Source organism: Acomys minous (assembly GCF_964271855.1).
Source record: "Acomys minous genome assembly, chromosome: 14".
NCBI lineage: Eukaryota > Metazoa > Chordata > Mammalia > Rodentia > Muridae > Acomys > Acomys minous.
The window spans coordinates 106,201,081-106,214,494 of record NC_140496.1 but is presented as its reverse complement, the minus strand read 5'-3'; the positions used below and the strand labels follow the sequence as shown (position 1 = coordinate 106,214,494).

Below are 13,414 nucleotides of genomic sequence, written 5' to 3'. Positions count from 1 at the left end.
AGCCCTCCCTTTGCTGTTTAAAGGCTTTAGAGGCACTTTTAGGTTCACAGGAAAATGGAAGAGCTCCCAGACACCCCACCCCCCAAATACAACCACCTCAACTATCAATGTCCATTTGTCAACAGATGCACCTCTACTTATCACACAAAGGCAGCAGTTGACATCAGTGCCTTAGTGTTGTACACTGTGTTCCAGCAACTACACGCAGATTCCTCCCACTTAACCCCGTCAGTGCTCCTCTCGTCATGGCTGAACTGTATATGCAGTGTGCACCTTCCAGACTGGCTTAATACACATTTAAGTCTCTTCATCTTTATTACAGCTCATGTCATTTCAATGCTGAGTGACCCAGATCACTTACCTACTTAACTTGGAAGCGTTCTCTTTGTCAATCATGAAGAAAGCGGTCATAAACGTGCACGTGCAGGTCTAAAGCTGCTGGAGCGGTATCTGAAGGAGCTGCAGTGCCTTCCAAGTGACCGTACCAGTTTTTCTCTTCTGTCAGCAACCACGACTGCCTAGTCAGCATTTGGTGACATCAGCCTTGGGGTTTGGACCATTTTAATAAATGGGTAGCAATGCTCTCATTATAATCTAGGGCTTTTTATTTACTTTGGAGACAGGATCCTATTGTGCAGCATTGGCTGGCTTAGAGCTAATTCTATTTGTCCAGGCTGGGGTCAAACTCAGAGATCCGCCCTCCTCTGCCTCCTGAGTGCTATGACTAAAGGCCTGTAACACCAACCACACAGGCACTCGTTTTGTTGTTTTGTTTATTAAAGATTTATATGTATACAGCGTTCTGCTTGCATGTGGCATCAGATCACATTATAGATGGTTGTGAGCCACCATGTGGTTGCTGGGAATTGAACTCTGGACAAGCGGAAGAGCAGATAGTGCTCTTAACCACTGAGCCACCTCTCCAGCCCCAGGCATCCACTTTTTAAGCAATCATTTCTTACTCTGGTCTCTGTGGGTCCAGGGGATGAACACTATGTTTTAAATTTGCTGAGCAAAAGCAGGTAATCTTGTTTCATTACTTTAAAAAAAAAAAAAAGATCGTATCTAAAAGAAAGCCAGAAGGTTAATAACTCTCCTTTCCTTTCAAATACAGGTAAACGCAGAGGGGACACCAGATCAAGTTTTTCTTCAGCTCTGCACAGCTATCGAGTCTGTTTTCTGAAGGAGAAGATGCACAGCTGTTAAGTGGACACAGAGAACCATGGACTTCACCCCTTCATGTCTCCCTTTGTGCCCATGCCCACCCATCCTGCTGGCTGTTTCCTGTGCAGTGCACGCATGTGAGGGTTAATCTGGAAGTCATGCATGGCAGACTTGGGACTGTCCCCCTTTTCCTCCTCCAGACAACCATCTCCATGCTGGTACACTTGTTTTTCTGTCCCCAGGCCACACCTCAGCGCAAAGTCAGGGCGGGAAACGCAGTGTGAGATCTGTCTGGGCCCAGGGCTAGCTGAAGTCTGATCCACCACACAGGGAGAACTTATCCCGAGTTTTCCATCCCAGCTTCTTCTCCTCACCAGTTTACTTGTTCCTCCTGGATATGGGTCATTAGCATGGGGACAAGCTTGGACACCTCATCAGGTACCAGCTCTGCTTCTCCAGTTTCCACCCACGAGAGGGCCCAGAGCCCTGGGAGGACTTTTAAATGCCCTGTGGAGCACTTACAAGGCATAAAGCCAGCATTACCCTTGACCAATGTTGCAAAATCTGACACTGTCCCAAGGCTAACTATCTGTACAAGCAGCTCTCCACGTGGCAGAGTGGCTCAGCAATTATGTAAATTGTAGCAAATATGTAAATGTAGCAGAGACCAGAAGTAATTTAAAAGTATGAGAGACGATTTGTTACTTCACACACTGGGCAGAACCATCTTGCAGTTTTCATCTGAGATGATTACTCCCTGACATAGTGCCAAGTAAAAAGAAAGGCACAACATCACAACTGACGCTGGGGAGGGCACATGAGTGCATGGCTCCCAGCAGCTCCTGCACCGTGTCCGTGTCCCGGGCCACTCCATGAGTCAGTGCTGCCATCACACCAGTGAAGCGTGGGCACTGTGTGCAGAGTTGAAGTGTCTGCTGAAATGCCTGCATCTTGTGCTCAATCACCATTTGACCCACAGTTCAGTGTGCATGATTCTTTTCCTCAGTGAGTGAGTAAATACAGATTATGTTTCCAGGACAGAACTGTACTTTTAAAATAATTTCCCCCACAAAACAGCTATGTACAAATGAAATACATGGACGCCAGGATAACTCTTTCTCTATTTATTTGTAACTCACATCATTCTGGAAAGCAGTTAAAAGCTCTCATTCCAAACAGAAGCAAACACAGCAATAGTTAAGATTATGATCCACTCTTATGATCTGAACTTTGGCCACAGACCAGATCTGAGCTATTACAGAGAAACTGTTAATGTATTTGTGATACATGGTCATTTTGCTATTTCCTTTTCCCTAGCACTGGTTCCTAAACAGAAATATCAGCGTGTGCTAGACAAGAAAGTAAGTTTCTTTGGTTACAATTAGGTCTCTATTACCAGAAAGGGCGCGTCGTGTTCCCAAACACACACAGCTGTCAAATGCTTACACTACCTCAAGCTGTCACACTTGACAGGGGAGCGTGAGTATCTGAGCAAAGCTGAGAGGGCTGCTACAGGATGAAACCTTAAAACAAGTGACTCTGTAGGGACTAAGTTGCCACTGCACCCACAGCTCTGGATGAGAACATGGGGCAGCAGACATGCAGCGAAGCCAGCCTGGAGTTCCAAAGCTAGTGGGCAGCTACTTTGGAAAGCTTCAACAGAAACCAGGAGCTGGGAATGGAAATTCGTTTTGCGCACATTGCTCATGTCAGCAGCTCCAAGTGACATCCCAAAGTCAGGGGATCATAAAAATGAATGGACCTTAGCAGTTTCTGCCTAGCAGAAAGCTCTGTGTGGACAGCCTCAGAACCCAAATGTACACTCCCTGGCTATGACCCATTTTCAAAGCTGTACCTGAACTGCTCGTGTGCCCGCCGTGACGCCATCAACTGGACCCTTCCTCTCGGCCATCTGGCTGTCTTCCAAGCTCTTCCCTGGCTCCAGGCCTTCGCCACTGGCATCCTCCTCCCGCCAGCTGATCCACAGAGCTACTTCTCATAGTCCAAGCTAATCACCCCTGCCACTGAGGGTTGCTCAGCTCATTCCATCTGTATTGTTTTACTTAACTAGGGGATTTTTAGGTTTATTTGCACATCACTGTCTTCTGTGTTAGTTTATAAGCTTACAGAAACCCGGGTTTTCTACTGCAGGAGTTCCCACACATCTGCCACTACTGAGAACTTACATGTTTTAATTCTTGGTGCCTCCATGTTTCCCACACATACAATTACAATGCTACAAATTAGTAACACCCACGACAGATGGTCTGACTGACTGACTACATCCTAAAGGTAAAGTTGGATGCAAAGGCTGTCCTCCAGGGCAGGTCAAGGGGCCTCCTGTGTCCAAGAGTCACTGGCAACTCATATCCTGGGCCCCACTCCCCTCTAAAGAAAAGGTATAACTTACCAAACACTGGGTCACAGAACCAAGAAATATTTGTAGAGTGTGTTAAAAAGTCAGAGCCTAGAGACACAGACATACACTGTGCACATGAAGCTTAACGTGACACAACTCTCAGAAATCAATCCATTTAACAGCACATAAACTGTGGGCATGGGTTTTCTTTCTCTGGGATCATATGAATAGTAGTAACCTTTCCACTGAAGACTAAAATCCTACAGGTCTAAAAAGAGCAATGCCCAGGGAATGCCCGGTTTTCTCCCATGCACGCAGACTAGTGTTTAGACCTAGCTATCCACAGGTGGAAAGCCTGCACAGCACATCTCACATGCTGCTTCAGGGAAATCATACAAACAAGACTTATCTATTACAGCACAGTGTCATTGTCTGTTAGCCTTTAAACACTCTCCCAACACCTCAGGAAACAGTGTTCTGTGATTTACTGTAAGCAAAGAGGAAGAGTCGAGGGATGCCATGGGGACCGGTGAAAGGCAACGGAGATGCACATGTGCTCCCATGAGTCACAACGGTGGGCTGCCTGGCAGTTTCCCCAGCCACACACAGGCTCCTCTCTTGTGTTACAAAAATGTGGACATGGGCCCAGATTTTTACTCTAGCAATGCATGAGAAAAAAAGGCATGAAAACCACACTGACCACTGGCAGCGAGGAGTGTCATTCCTTGGGAAACCAAGCGCGACAAAGGCCTCGACCTTGGTTAAAGACAAGTCTCATCACTTCACTAACAAAATGCCCCTGGGTAAGTCATTAATTTCTTTCTCATGAAAACAGGGTAATACATGAACCTGCTTCACTGGCCTGAGAATCCAAGGAGCCGCCACATACTTGCTGTGCACAAAAGGTGCTGTATCAGGATTTGCTAGTGGTGATCACATGAAAGGAGACGTCCTCTCCCTAGCCTCAAAACAATTGCTTTTAATGTGACTAAATGTTCCTTCAAATAGTAGCAAACAACTGGAGCATCACAGGCACGAAGTAAGTCTGACTTAAGAGACTTGACAACACTGCTTCTTGAGCTCAGCTGTCAGCAACCAGGATTCCAATAGACAGATGGAAGGCCTATTTGCAAAGGACAACCCTGCCCACTTCCGCAACCCTAAAAACAAAAAAACAAGAAAACAACATTCCCAATAAGCCATGGGGATCATGTGTTCAAAGCTGAAAACCCCAAAATACACATGTCTTCTGCTCAAACAGGGAAAACCCACATTTCCACATCAGTCTTAAAATCTTTGCCTTTAAAAATGTGTTCAAGTGTGTCTGTCTGCTCTGCTGACATCACAGCCCATGCCCTTCCAGAGTGTACTTCAGCCTTTATGGGATGTTTGGATGGATCTGACTGCACTCCAGAACTACCTAGTACTGCCTCTATACAGACAGGTGCAAACTGTCCTGCATACGGCAGTGGGAGGAGCCCTCTGGCATGCGCACTCAACATTTAGTATAAGACACCTAGTTTAACTGCCTCTCCTTCACCAGTAACCCAGAGATAAAAGCCTGTCAACTTTTCTTTCTGGGTACAATAGACTGTATCAATATGACCAGCGATACATAATCAATATATTATTTAAACTTTTCTTTTTCATATTTAAAATTTTATATTTTTCTTAATTAAAAAATTCAGGGTAGATTTTAATACCTTGCTGAGTACTGAAGAGAATTAGTAAATAATGTTCCCTGAACTTAAAAACAATGTTAAAAACCAGACTCGTATTAATACTCAATCTACCATAGAATATACTATCTTTTCTTTGTTGATAATTTTTGGAACTCACCTGCTTGAATACACAGGAATTTAATTTTATTAAGGAAAAACTACTAGAATAAAACATATATTTAGGCTGCACATGTGGATATCAGTCGGCACCCGTCCTATGCAGTGCCTCAACACGCTAACCCTCTAGCAGGTCTCAAGCTCACGCTCCCTTCCACAAGAAATCGGCACCCTTATGAAGAACAGGAAGCAGATACAGAAGAGAAACAGACTTAAATAATAAATCCTACTTTAACACTTGAAAAAAAATCAAAATTTGACCCAAAGGAAGCCACAACAAGCATTCTATAATATAAACAAACATATCCACATAGTTTATTTCTCACAGTTCTCCTGACAAATGAACATTATTCAAGAACATACTGTATACACAGATAAGAAACATACAAAAGGTTTTAAGTGATGCACAACAAAATCCAGCAGTATAAAAGAATGCTCGTGAACTCTTGCTCACTGTGCAGACTACATTTAATCACTCGTTAAATAGTAATAAAAATACAATCTTTTATGGATCTTGTGCAGACTACAAAAGAGGGGGAAATTATCACCATATATATGATTTTTATATTAGGCAGTTTTCTTTGATGAGCTGTACTGACAACTCCAAATACAGAGGCAGAAGGCTGTGTATTTTAAAGGGATTAATGTTGTGAATCAGAGACTTTACACAGTTACTACCACTGGCACTTTTCACCATAGTCTGTACACATCACATGATCATCTTATATAACATGACGTTTAAAAATATATCTGCATGACAACTTTATGACATTCACACCCCATGAGCTGGCTATGGAAGCAAAGTCACAGCTACCTCGCGCTTTGCTCTTGGTAAGGACAGTTCATCGTGATTCAAAGTTAGGTATCAAACCGTTAAGCAGCTCCAGTCTACTAAAGGCCATCAGTGACCACCGGACAGTGAGTTCTTTTACAGTACACATCCTAGAAGCAAACACCATCATTGGTTAAAACTTTGTCTGTAAGTCTGTTTCTGTGCTGATAACTATCTCCACAAAACTGAAAGCTACTAAACTGGTTTAATATAAATACTTTGTCTTTCCTTATCATATTTATGACCGACGTCTTTAAAACCTTTGGAATTTACTCTGGCATTAATGCGGGCTTTCATTTCCATCTCACTCACTTAAGATCACCACCTACAAGGCTTTAAACGTGGTGGTGACAATTTCACCAGGGAAACTCTCAGCTCACCAGGAATGTTCAGCTGCTGCTGTGCAGCCACACGGTGCAGAGCTGCACTTACGAGAACACTCGGGGAGCTCTCAGGCCGTGAGTGTCCAGACTGTGCACACCATCAACACCGATGCCACTGCTGCATGTTGACGAGGACTAGTGCCGACGCGCTCTTCCATGTCATCTGTTAGCCGGGAAGTAGTTGGGGTCAAGGTAACTATAACTGGTGCCCTGGGACACACAGTAGTCTCTGTCTAAGAATGTCTCTGACTTATACACAGGTTCTAACTGGTGATCTTCCTTGTGAATATCTGTTTCATGTGGGCTGCAAATAGAAAACACACAGACAGCCTCATCAGTCCTTGACTCCAGATGCATTTTGATTTAACCATCACAAAAATCTTCTCAGTTAAATTAATGCCTCAGAAAGCTTTAATAGAAATCTACTTGAGATCTGATGTGACTCAGGGAAGACTTTAACTGCTCAGAATGAAATCCAATGCGTAGAAGTGTAGTTTCACTTTAAACACTGCGTGAAGTTCTTGTCTCCAAAATAAAACACTTACCAGTCTGAACAAGAGTCACAGAAATCCAAAGACATTTCTGGAGGACAATCCTGGCAGTGCCACCGGACACCCTGGATCGGTTCTACGCCACAGTTATCACACTGCAACAGACAGGTGCAAAGTGTACAGGCATACTTGGCTACATTTCTTTTCTACTAGGAAGCACACAATAGAACAAGCACTTACCCCTCCCCCAAGCTGTACAGTTATATAACATAGCGGTGTTAACTTGACAAAATTCCCAGAGAAATAGATGGTCCATCCACTCCAGGAAAGACTACTGGTGGGTGAGAAACAACCTTTGTATGTATCAATCATTTCAAATTTGGGTACTCTGCTATTAGTCAATATCCACCTGAAACCAGGGTATGATTGTGCCTCATACCAGAGCTAGAGCTGCTCTGGCATGTACTGCCAGACACCCAGACAGCGTCACACTCCTCTTTGGACAGTCACCAGACTGACCACTAAGAACAGAGTCTGTAATGACCAGGCAGGCACAGCTCATCTTCCTCCCTCAAGCGTAGGATGTTGGTAACTCAAGTGTGCTGATTTGAATGAGAACAGCCCCTGTCAGTTCATAGATTGGAACGCTCGATCCCTGATGGTTGAACTCTTTGGGAAGGATTAGAAGATGTGTCACTGAGGTGGGTCTTGATGCCCTAGTCTTGCCCACTGCCTGTTTCCCACCATGATGGTCACAGACTTACACTCACATGGATTCAAACTGTAAGGAAGCCTCCAAGTAAATGTTTTCTAAGAGTTTCCTTATGGTGTCTTTTCACAGCAACAGAGCAGCGGCTAAGACACAAAGCAAACCTCACTCCTACGTTCTCTGGGAACACACTGCCCAGTAACATGGCTGAGATCTATAACCCAGGTATAAGAAGACTCAGTTTCCTCTCAAAAAACTAGAAGCCAGCTAGGAAAATTCTTAAGGAGGAGTAAGGTCACTGAAGAGTCAGGAGAATATGGCTACTCCGAAGGACCAGCAATCAGTTAGCACGCATCAACATTTTTATGCACATGAACAGCAACATCACATTATGGTCTTACTGCAACTTTCTACAGCCTCTTCTTTACAGTATGTACTTTTATTTTAGGTGTACTCAACTATTACTCAGCTTTTTTACTTGTTTAACATCTCTAGGATTTTGCTTTATTTTATTTAAGACAGAGAGGCTCACTACACAGCCCTGGCTGGCCTCAAAAGCCCATGACTCACAACTGCATGTGCTCTTCTCCATAAAGAACATTAGAATGCACAACACACATCTGTGGGCACATGTATGTGTATGTATGTAGAAAAGAACTACAGAGAAACTTGCTACTCTTTCCCTGAATACTTAGAGATTTCAGAGTAATCTAGAAGCCACTTACAGTGCCTCTTCTCACCTTTAAAAATTAAATGGGAGCTGCTTACCTTAAAGCCCACATGGTGCACAAACCCGCTCTCTGCTTGCATTTGTTGAAGTTTCTGCTTTTTTAACTTTTTAAACTGCAATAGTTCTTTATATTCGGGTAAACTCCTATACATCATAGGAATGCTTTCTTCGTCCTGTTAAAAAGAACAAAATGTGAACGTGTTACTTTAATAATAAAAATGGACTAAAAAAGAAAATCTTCATTTCTTTACTAGCATTTCTCACTTTTAAAAACTCAGAAAATAGTGCTATTGTTTTGTGGTATGTGCCTGCCTCCCTAGCGCTGTCGTACAGATGTACCCCATGCCCACTTCTGCACGTGCTGCTTAGGGCCCACGTTCAAGAACTCATGCTTGTGCACCACGCACTTTACACTGATTCACCTCTCTAGCCCACTTTCCAACTTCCCATGACTTTAAGTGATCTCTGAGGGGCAGATGAACTACGCTGTGTTACAATGTAGAGGAATGTGGAACGACTCTGCACTTGCCAAACAGTAACGAAACCTACTGTCACCAGGGCTACTTCAGAAGTCTCACACCTCACCTCTCCGTGCCCTGCAGTAATTTCTTTTTCTAGTCTGCTTTCAAACTTCCCTCTGTAAAGATGGTGTTTTTGTTTTTTAAAACAAGCAAACTCTGTTCTATATTCTGTACTTGCAGTGACTGATCAAACAGTACATTTTTCACCCAAGGGGATGAAGTGAATCACACTGGCTATTTAGAAAAGATGTGGACTATTCTAATACTTCATGAAGTTAATAAAACTGAACTACAAGATGTACAACCCAGTAATGATTCATCCTAAAAAACTGACCAGAAATTTCATTAAAAAGTGACATGCAAAAATCTGTGTCCTCACATCACTATGCTGGGCAATACAGTGATGTCCCTGCAATCTTTCTCTGGTTCCCATCCTAACCCCTGGACCTTGCCTTCAGCTGCATCGTCTGCTCCAAACAGCATGCAAGCCTCTCATAGTGGTGTTGCCTTTTCTCTTGAGCTCTCACCTCAAATTAGTTTTTGAAAGCCTACTGAGAGTTCTAATCGCTATCCTGGTTTTCTATCTTCGCAATATTGCCCTGCTACCCAGGATCTTTTGCAACCTAAGGACTGATCCCACGGTCATTTTTCAATGTGATGATCAATAAACAAATCCAAGATTTAGAAGAACAAAAGCATGTATTTTTTTTCCTACAACTCCTTATCAAACTCCTGTTGCATGTTTAGGTTAAGTATTACCCAATCATAAAGTACAAAATTACACGCAAAAGCCGTATCTTGTATTATCTTTTTCTGTTTACATTTGTCCTCTGGAAATGCTCATACTATCACTACATGGTTATTTAAGAGACAAAGGTTACTTGTCTTGTTAACCTTTCCCTGAAATCTCCTGCTCGAATTCTATAATTAGAGCATTAGTATACACTCTTCAAGCAAGGAATTAATCACTTTACAGGAAATTCCAAGCGGAAGAACAAGTTACATAGCAATAAAAGGATGCAGTGGAGCCAGTCCATACTGTAGCAAGTCTGTGGACAAACAACCCAGTTTTCATGCAAGCAGGATGGGTGAGAAAAATGAAGGGGTTTCACCCATAATTTTTGCCTTTCTTTGGATCCAAACAAGTCAAGAATAACTGAGTTTTTGAGTACAGTTCAGCAAGTAGACTGCTTGCCTCATGTGCCTAGGGCCCCAGTAAACACATGCACGCACGCAACCTTGAAAACTCACCTTCTCAGAAACCTGAGTTTGGTGTCTGGAACTCCCTTTAAAATAATTTAACGCGGAGCTGGGTTAGAAAACCACTGACAGGTGACAATTACTGAAGCTAAGTGACAAAATGCGGTTTTACTGGGTTGTTTCTCACTGTGTGCGCATGGTGAATTTCTCATGAAAAACACTTAAAGCACATTAACTCTAGTTTTGTTTGACTTGTTAGTTAAAGGGGACCTGTCAGCATCCTCTGAACAGGGATAATCAGAAAACCACGCACTCTCATACTGTACAGTCATCTGTATGAAAACAGGTAATGAACTTACTGACGCCTCCTCAACAGCAGAGCTCATGTGGCTATGGAAACAGGACCGGTCATCATCTTCATCCATATACACGGGTGGCTCATGTGAAGTCATAAAAGTGGAAGGTTTAAAGAGGTGCTTATTAAGGGGGTGCTGTCGTCTGCTTGTTGAGGACTACGTGAGAAAACGAGTATTTTACTGGGACAGTAGAAATCATTTAACACAGCCAAAGAACAAAACCACATATGCACCCCAGCAGTAAATGCATTCAATGCTGGCTGCACTCAACTTCTATGATCAACTTAAAGTCAAAGAGAATAAAATGCCCTAAGCTAGACAGGCAACTACTCACAGAGAGCTATTTCCATAATATCTAAGTGTCTAAAAACATCGCCCAACACTGAGGAGCTATGTGCCCTGTATCACCTGACCCACACACTCCTACACAGCAGCCATCACCTATCACCCAGAGATGAAGAAGCACAGGCATGAGGAGGCAGGTAGCCAGACGATGGCAGGGCTGGGAGTAGATCTGTGTGGCGGCACAGCCCACGCAGTAGCCACTCATGACCAGTACACACCACAGACACAAGAAGAACCCCTGAGAAGCTACCATTTCACCCACTTCAAAATTCAAGCCCTCACCGAGGCCAGGATCCATTATAGCTATAACCATACTAGGTCATCGCAGCCAGCGTCTATAAACTTACACACATAATGGAACAAATTTAAGGCTTTGCCAGTATTCCTTCTTGGTCACTGTGAACTCTTAATCGTAAAAAAATTAAGGTGTAAAACAACACATTAGTAAAAGTAAAGGGTTGTGGAAATAGTTCAGTGGCTAAGCATTTGCTGAGCATAAAGTCCTGAGTTTGAACCACAACACAGAAAAATGGGCGGGGGGAGCGGGGGAGGAAGAAGAAATAAGAATCCTGAAAAGTATAGCTGTTGTTAGTCTCAACATTGGTATACAAGGTTGGTATACAACATTGGCATTCTAAGGCTATAAACACTCTAGACAATTAGCACTTAATTAGCAAATTAAAACAGGCTTGAAAAGCAGAGTAGTGAAGGCGCACTCCTGTAATGCCAGCACTTAGGGAGGCAGAGGCGATTTCTGTAAGTTCAAGGACAGCCTAGTCTACAGAATGAGTTCCAGACAGCCAGGGCTATTGAGAGAAACCCTGTCTTTAAAAAACCAGAAAAACGAGAAGAACAAAACAAAAACCAGCCCCCACAAAATAACAACAACAAAACTTCAACGACTCATGGGGCTGGAGAGAGGGTTCAGGTTTTAAGTGCAGTTACTTGCTCCAGTGTGATTCTCAGAACCCACATAGGTAGCCCACAACCTCCTTTAACTCCATCTACATGTAGGGAAGGCAATGGCCCTGGGCTCTGTGGGGACCAGCATTCACATACACATACCCATACAGAGACATATAATTTAAAAAATAAAATAAATCTTTAAAATAACTGTAAGATATGAACTATATAAACTGTTTCCTTAATGAAAAATTACATAAAATAGCATCCATGAGGAAGGTAACACTTGAGAGTGGTGGAAGGAAGGAGGTGTCATAAGAATCTATCAAGTTAACTGTGCCCTTACTTTTACCATTACAAACCCAAAACATGGCTGCAAAGTTAATGCAGTGTTGTGTATATCAGAGACAGAAGCTTTTTCCACTACAGGGTAGTGGGGAAGATATGAGATCACAACAGAGAGTGCACTGGTGAGGTAACTCTGTGGTGGGCCCCTTACGTTGCATGCTAGAGGCCCTAGGTTCAATCCCTGGCACCCTAAGGGGGCAGGGGTAGAGTGGGGTGCAAACAGCTGCCTGGCACTATTACGAAACAAGCTCAGTAGCAGCAGCCATCTGTCATCCAGGTACTTGTTCCCCAGCAGAGGCAGGAGGACCACCACAAACCATCCACACAGCAAGGTCTGGGTCAGCTAGGGCTACACAGTGAGAGTCTGTCTCCAAAAGCAACAGTTCTGAGCTTACTAGCTTGTGACTAGACAGTTTACACATCATTGTGGCCTAGTATGATACAGTGCATGGTTCATAAATGACAGCCACCTGTCAATATTCTCTCCATAAAATAGAAGGGAGAGAACAGTACTTACAGCTCTGGAGCTGCAGTGAGGGTTAAGATACTCAGTAGCATTTCCAGTCTATGCATCAGAGCAGAGAGAGAGCTGGCCTACATTTGAAAGACTCCACACCTCACAAGTTTAACACCACTAAGATATTCCTAACATGAAATGTTGAAACAAATCCTGCAGGAGTGTTCATTCACATTACCCTCAAGAAAACAATGAAGAATTGTTAAAACTCAGTGCACTTTTCTAATTTGCAACAATGGAATCTTCTATATTTATATTCAACATAGTGAAATGCCAAAATGAAGGAGTGCAAAGCTCACACCCACACAACAGTTCTGTAATTCAATGAACTTGAACTGAGCCTTACCTTTCTGGAGTATATATATAAGTTAGGTGTTCTGCCTGGAACTGGAATGCCGGCTTTAGTTAGCTTTATGAAATACTTCTGTACACGACTGGCAACCTAAGGAAGCATGGCAGCTTTTTTAACATAATGAAATGTGGTATTTGAGAAGTTTTAAATGGTACCAATTAAATCAAGAAGCATTTATATTTTATGCTAGACAAAACCAACTCAAGTACATTTAAGCCTGTTTGACTCCCAAGTTAAACGGTCTTCTTCAGAGGAAGCACTGGAGAGTGTAACACGCAGCCATCTATCAGCCACACAGATGGGGCAGAAGGGAGACAACCAGGGATGGCATTAATGAAATGCCACAAAATCAACTAGCACAGTCTA

At 43.1% G+C, this 13,414-nt stretch overlaps 2 protein-coding genes across 5 annotated transcripts in view; one reads left to right on the top strand and one right to left on the bottom strand.

Annotated features, from left to right (window-relative positions):
* The window catches only part of AK5 (adenylate kinase 5), a 200,115-nt gene extending 193,707 nt beyond the window's left edge, over positions 1-6,408 (top strand). Inside the window, exon 14 of the mRNA XM_084757305.1 lies at positions 1,115-6,408. Within this exon, the coding sequence (XP_084613431.1) occupies positions 1,115-1,183 (69 nt within the window). The 3' untranslated portion in view covers positions 1,184-6,408. The remainder of the gene's footprint in view (positions 1-1,114) is intronic.
* Positions 5,645-13,414, bottom strand: part of ZZZ3 (zinc finger ZZ-type containing 3) — a 64,041-nt gene continuing 56,271 nt past the window's right edge. For all 4 annotated transcript variants that reach the window (XM_084757299.1, XM_084757297.1, XM_084757300.1 and 1 more), the window contains 5 exons: positions 13,043-13,138; positions 10,587-10,739; positions 8,545-8,679; positions 7,122-7,222; positions 5,645-6,880 (listed from right to left, as the gene is read on the bottom strand). In XM_084757299.1, coding sequence (XP_084613425.1) covers positions 6,736-6,880; positions 7,122-7,222; positions 8,545-8,679; positions 10,587-10,739; positions 13,043-13,138 — 630 coding nt within the window. In that variant the 3' untranslated portion in view covers positions 5,645-6,735. The remainder of the gene's footprint in view (positions 6,881-7,121; positions 7,223-8,544; positions 8,680-10,586; positions 10,740-13,042; positions 13,139-13,414) is intronic.